General features: G+C 39.9%; 1 protein-coding gene across 1 annotated transcript; it reads left to right on the top strand.

The window, feature by feature from the left end:
- samd7 (sterile alpha motif domain containing 7) lies at window positions 1-5,913 on the top strand. Its single transcript, XM_062428446.1, has 8 exons — window positions 1-1,950; window positions 2,246-2,369; window positions 2,611-2,735; window positions 2,850-2,928; window positions 3,104-3,780; window positions 3,877-3,992; window positions 4,083-4,193; window positions 5,117-5,913. Exons 1-8 carry the CDS (start codon window positions 1,848-1,850, stop codon window positions 5,351-5,353), a joined length of 1,572 nt encoding a protein of 523 aa, XP_062284430.1. The 5' UTR covers window positions 1-1,847; the 3' UTR covers window positions 5,354-5,913.
- Window positions 5,914-7,249: the final 1,336 nt, after the last annotated feature.

Genomic DNA, 7,249 nt, shown 5'->3' with positions numbered 1-7,249 from the left:
TTGTGTAAATGCGATAATACATTACACAGAATTACAAGCATATAAATGTTGAAATATGTTTATTCTCATTTGCTGATGCTAGCTGTTATGACATTGGGAGAGAAGGAGGTGGAAGAAAGGTGCATGTGTTCGCACCACATAGCTCCACATAAACCGATTGCATCCCCAGATTTATCCCCAAGGTGTTTTTAGGACATCCTGGGAGCTAATGGAGGCTAATAGGCTTAGCACTTAGGGTGTATTGTCCGGGATGCTTACAGGCAAGGTTTGCTGAGGGTAAAACTCTAAACGTGCGGATTACCTCCAACACATCCCTTTAAAGTGCTGTATAGCCAGGACTTAGCTAATAGGATCGTGGGGGTAGCGGGGGCCTGGGAAGGTGGGGATGGGGGTTGGACTGGCCAGCAGGGCGGTCTGCAGGCAGGTCAGCAGATGTAGCTAGCAGACTGTTGCAGGACTAACAGAGGGATTACAGCCTTCAGATTAAATGGGTTTCAGAGGGAACTTGAGGGACGGTGGATAATGCACAAGGCCTCAGGGAAAATCTTATGGCTGCATTTTGCTGGGGGGAGGGGACAGCAGAAATAATGTGGCCAAACACATGTGCACAGATTACACATGTATTGTACAAACTTTCATAGCTGCAAAATATTTGGTTTGATTTAAACAATAAACATAAAACAAACCCTATTTTAAGAAGTATAAACTCATATCACAAGAGAAGTTGGTTGGGTAGTTGTGACTCAGATTCAGATTCATCTATCCACAAATACAATGCACACCGGCCTTGGATTAGTAGAACTGGATTATTACGCTGTCGTTTACAGTATCATATTTTGTAATGGGATTTCTGCAGTGTAGAGGGCTAATTGGAGGTGTCTAAGGCGATTGTACTTATGTACACAAGCTGCTGGCTCAGCCAAGAGCAATGTGGCCATTAGGGTTTGTGCAGTAAGTGGGTCTTTTTATTGCAACACTTCTGAGGACCTGCCATGTTTACAAGAATAAACAAGATGGGCGAAATACTTTAATATACCACCTCTGATGTTGGTCTTCACACGTTTATGGGTTATGGCTAGGATTTGGATTTAGGGGTTAAATTTAAGTTTAGGATTAGGTTTACTTTACGGTGAGGGTTAAAGTTGGTTTAAGATTAATACTTAATGCTAGAGTTGAGGTAAGAGGTGAGAGTAGGGGTTAAAGGTTTGCGTTAGTTAAAGAATAAATTTGGCCATGAGTGTCTGCATGTGCATGGATCCAAAATTGATACTGGTTAGGATTATACGACTACCCTTAGTTATTTATTTCAGTTTATTCTCTGGGAAGACATTTCTTTGTCACAGCTCTGCCTAAATATTGCAGCTCTGCAACATAAAGAAATCCTTTATTCTGTTGAAATAAATTTTGCTTGGTAGAATAAAAATCAGTTTTGTCCACATTTGCTAATAAATGGGATGATTATGTTCTGTGAGACAAAATTATCCATTTGTGAGATATTTTATCATAATTATACATTAGTCAAATGGAAAAAATAGCACTCTAGCACAGGTTCATTGACCCTCAATGCCTCTCTAATGTGTAGATAATTGCTGCACCCTAGTGGCAATAGTAAGAAATTACAAAATTCCTACTGAAGTGCTAAAATGGTACAATTGCTGCATTAGTATCTGAGTGATCCAAATCCAAACGGTTATATTCATTCATTTTCCAACATGTGATATTATAGCAACTAATTTGTCAGAGTCTGTGTCAGCTTTTTTTCACAATTTTTCAGATTCTATTTTAACCCTCTTTTTAAACTTGAACTTCAGCAGTGATTCGTGCGGAGGTCAAAGGTTGTGTGTGTCATGACCCCACGGGAGCAGCTGAGGAAAATGACCGCCATGGGAGAGCAGGGAGCTTTGGATGAGAAGCACTGGTATCGTCTGGTCAATGGCATGTCAGCTGGAGGTGAGAAAGTGAAACGCAGATTAGACTTAGTCACGTAACAATATAAAACCTGGCAGGTGTCTTATTCTTTGACTCTGATATCACATTTTAAAATAAGAATAACAGTTATGTATGTGAAAGCAAGTTTTTCATTTTATTAAATTTACAAACTTCTTGACAAATCTGAATTGTCTGAATTTGACCCCAATCTGGAGCTCCAATTGAAATTGATTTTCGCTGCCACGTGAAGTCATGAGATTCTCAGTAAAACCTGCAGTCTCCAGCTTTGACAGTCAGAGCATGTCTTCTCTTGCAGAGCTCAGGCACAGGCAAGAGATGATAATGAGGAACCAGATGGCCATGGCTCCACAGATCCTTGCTCAGGGGCAGCAGAGGTTACAGGGGGTCCCAACACAGTTCGAACCACGCTTCATGGAGAGGTGGGTTTCTGAATTCACTCTTAAATCTAGTTTTCCCCTGAGAATAAGTACAGGTGCTGGAGGGAAGAAGACATGGCTCCTTTAAGGCTTGAGAGAAAAATCTGATGCTCTTTTCTGTGGACTTAAAATTCTGTCAATGAGACAAAAATCTGAATAATATTTTTAAAAACATAGCAGCTATCGAAGATGCAAAACTGATTATCTGTATAGCCCCTTGATATCATATTCCTTTTTATATCAGGGAGTTGGTCCCCCCCAATGAGATGGTAGCTTCTGATGCCAGACAGATGCACATGGCACCTCACCTGGGTCCCCCTCTACCTCCACATGCCAGTGCCCTTCCTGGGAGAGCTTACCCTGGAGCAGGTGAGCACGGACTAATGCACATTCATGCCTGAGAGAATTCCCAACATGTCTGTATAAGTTTGAGGAATGTGCATCAGCATTAATAGTCAATTTTTCTTTTCTTTTCCTCAACAGGCTATGGCTTCTTGCCATCGGAGCCCATGGAAACAGTTGCCCGGCGACAGGAGCTCATTCACAAGCAAAATATAGCCAGGTAGAGTGTATAACATCAACATCTGACATTCCACCTACACATCAGTCTGCATCAAACATTTTATGTTTTCTCAAAGTGTATTCAGCTCCTTCTGCTTTAACAAAGAGTCATATTGTCATTCCATCATCACTGTGGAACAAGTATGTCTAAAATATTTATGTGTGCTTCTGTTCAGAATGGAGATGAATGCCATCCTGCATCAGAAGGAGCTGGAGAATGCTCACCAAAAGGGACTGATGGGAATTGACAACCCCATGTCATACCCCTCTAACCCCATGGCGTTCAGAGGTCGTCAGCGGATGCCAGACGGCCACGATGTTTTCGTCCATCGTCCCACCTTGGAGGAACTTCACTCCAACAGCATACTCATGTCAGCCAGCCCTTATCCACCAATCAGCACGCTGCACAGAGAGAGGGGACGCAGGGCAGGAAGAAGGCCGACCGCTCACAAGAGCGCAGACAGCCATGTGGCCAACTTGAAGGGCCAAACTGAAGATAAGAGTGTAGAGCAGAGCCCAGGGGCCACATCAGGGGAGGAGAAAGAGGTGGAGGCAAAGGGGGACATGGGCGAGGAGTGTATCGCCAGCAAGGCACATCATCAAGCCAAAATAGACTCTGAACTCACCACAGGAAGCAGGAAGAACTACAAAGAGGGGGAGCCAGGCCTGCGTAAAGCATGCATTAACAGCCAAGATGGGTGCTCAGATGTGACCAACAGCGGCGCAAATGACAAAGACATATCAAGCCAATGTTCAGCTTTCCAGGAGAAATTCATGTATCCCTCAGCTGGTGGAGCCCTCACAGGCATGCCTTACATGTTCCCAGTCCCTGGAAATGGTTTCCTCCCACCTGGTACGTTTGAAAAGTAAAATGTAAAGCTTGATTTTAATACAATTAAATCCCTTTTTTAAGCAAGGATTTTACCAATAATAATTATTTGTTTTCCAGGCCCACCAAATCTCTTCCTGAATGGCGATGAGGTGCCTGAGGACATAAGGAAGTGGACTGTGAATGATGTTTACAACTTTGTAAACAGTATACCCACATGTTCAGAATATGCTCAGGTCAGTACCTCTGGTTCTCTGTCATTGTTTCATCAACAATCTTTCTGCTGTGTCTTTGTTGTGTTAATGTGAAATAATTTCACTCTGCAGACATTCAAGGATCACATGATTGACGGGGAGACACTTCCCCTCCTCTCAGAAGAGCATCTACTGGACACACTGGGGCTCAAGCTTGGGCCGGCTCTTAAGATCCGCTCGCAGGTAAAGAAACGCTACAGTTGCATAGAGGGGTATTTGTCTTGCAGTAAGGTGAAACTCAAAACACACATATATTTTAATATATGACAAATACAACATACAACATAATGTAATGCATAAAAGTATAAATATGTGCTAAAACCTACATAAGCTCACATACAAATGATTCACAGATAGTAGTTAACCCTTGAAAAGTTGTAGTTTCAGAGATGAAGGAAATAAATATTGACTGGACCTCCATTAATAACACAATGCAATGCAAAACCAAGTATCAACAAATTACAATACAGTTAAATTACTACCTTCCTGGTACAGTATCCACATAATTTGAACATTATTAGCTTCAAAACAATAAGATTTGTTGGTGGAATATTTTCCTGATTGCTTTGTATTTACAGGTGTTGATAGCTTGTAGTCATTACACTGTGTGGTTTTGACTCAAGTCAAGTTATTTGTAGAGCACAGTATCATATACGCAATTCAAAGTACTTTACAGAGTGATAAAACATTTTATCTGGTTAGGACAGGTACAGACAGACATTACACACACACACACCCACACACACCCACACACACACCCACACACACACTCACACACACACACACACACATACACACACACACACACACACACACACACACACACACACACACACACACACATTTCCTAATCAAATTAGGCTACATTTCATGTTTTTCATAATCTGACTCTGACTCAATATTTAGCCATCTGCTGAACCAAAAGTTTAAGCATGTTCATACATGCAAGCCATCTCATTAGCACATGGACGTATGCACACAGACCTAGTTAATAGCTAAACAAAATAAAAATGTCTTTATTTTGTTCTTAAAACAGGACAGTGTTGTTGGCAGACTGTTCCATACTTTATATTTAATATGCGTCACCTCTCTTTATGGCTCCACAGGTGTCCAGGCGCCTGGGCAGCATGTTGTACATGATGAATCTGCCACTGTCCACCACCACCCTGCAGGCCACTCCTGAGAAGCCTGCGGATCATTCATCAGAGATCGGCTCCCCCGTTAACTGCAACAGTGAGGAGATGATGGCAAGTCCAAGAGACCCTGATGTCCTCAAGTCCACAGAGCACCTTCACGAGACAGAAAACAATTCCCCCCCATCTGCCAGCAGTGAGACAGCCTGATCAATGATGATAATATGGAAATATGAGGACACATACAAACCTGACCAGGATGTATCTGCGCCTACAGCACTGCCTGATGAACTGCTGCTGCTCCAGTGTTGGTTTTGTTTACATGATGACTAACTGGATTGAAGATGCTTTTTTACTATTTACTATTGCTGCCTGGGCTTATGATACACAGGTCCACTAGACCTAAGTATCTGCTAAATATTTGTATTCAAAATATATTTTTATGTATCTGTAAAAGTGGAGTGAAACTGATGGGGATTTCGAATTAAGAAAGATGTTGAACTAAGAAGGTCTTTTTTTCCTCTTTTTTCATTCTGGGCCTGAGTTTCTGAACATCTGATTGTAGCTTTAAACTCAGTTTGGATTTATGTTAAGCTGCTATGTGTCATTTTTTTAGTGGGTCTGCACAAGGACCATAGAAACCATATGGGGATGGTTTTATAATCAAATAATGAAATACTTAAGTGTGACCTTTGGATTTGGATGTTTGATACCTTTTTGGTTACGTTTGTTTGTTGAATGGATTGTAAATAAAGTTGTTTTTTTCTAGGAACTTGTGGTATTGTCTTACTCTCATGATAAGGAATCAATATGTCAAGACTAAGAATCACACATTTTCAGTGATGGAACGTAACTAAGCACATTTACTCAAGTACTGCACGGTACAGTTTTGAGGTGTACATTACTTGAGTATTTCCATTTTGTGCTTCCTTATACTTATACTCTACAAATCAGAGGGAAATGTTATTCCTATTACTCCACTGGTTTATGTCACAGCTATAGTTGCTGGTTACTGTTTTCAGATAAATATTTCATTTGTAACATATGATCAGTTTATTATATATGTATCTATTTGACTTTCCAATAGTAACCTTTAAAGTGTTAAAATGAAATCTATCTTGAAAACATTAAAATGCTGCTTACATGAATATTGCAGCATGACTGGCTTCCAAACTAGTTTTGATGTCACATATCATGCGAACCGGCTAACCCGTAAAACTCAGATTTTTAGTGAGCACAGAGAAACTTTCCACTTTGATCTGATGAATGTGAAAAACAGTCTTCTAGTGTTAAACTCTGGTCATATATCATTCTAGACAGTGAAGCTCAAACTTTCATCTGTAGGAACAACAAAGCATATATAACATATTTTTGAGCAGAGGAGGACTTGAAGGATTTTAACAAGATTTTTTTTTCTGGTAAACAATATCAGACATAGATTATCATTAAAAATATTTTAAATAGGCATCACCTTTAATCATGTATTTAAGTCAGATTTTGAAAGCAGGATTTTTTTCCTTGTGTTATTGCTACTTTTACTTAAGCCCACCAAAATCTAAGTTCAGGTGTTTGTCATGGATACTGACATGATTTATAAGAGAGATAATTTCTTATACAACAAAATTTCTATTGTACAAAAAAATATATTGTTCTCAAAGAATTAAAACCAGCAATATATGTCTAACCCTGTAACATGTTAAATATTTAACATGTTACAGGGGGGGGGGGGGGGCCTTCCCCTGAGCAAAATCTTAAAGGTTTGACTTCAGATGTAACCTCCTTTGTAACCATCAACATTTTCACAAGTAACTTTTATTTAATTGCACCTTTTTTTCTCAGTAACTGTAACAGATTACACTTACATTTATTTTGTAATTGAAATAAGTAATTACTCCCCAACACTGGTAATAAGTTATATTACTTTGATTAAATAATTGAAATTGTTACATTACTTATTACATTTACACAAATAGAGTAGCTAGTAATCTGTAACTTAATTCCAACCCTGATCACTGCATATATTAAGAAAACAGTCCTCACCTCTTTATGAATGAAATCGCCTTTAATCGGTTAGTCTCGCGATACTACATGGTTCTGTGCGCGCGC

The sequence above is a fragment of the Scomber scombrus genome, chromosome 11, assembly GCF_963691925.1.
Source record: "Scomber scombrus chromosome 11, fScoSco1.1, whole genome shotgun sequence".
Classification (NCBI taxonomy): Eukaryota; Metazoa; Chordata; class Actinopteri; order Scombriformes; family Scombridae; genus Scomber; species Scomber scombrus.
This window is presented reverse-complemented; position numbering and strand designations above follow the sequence as displayed.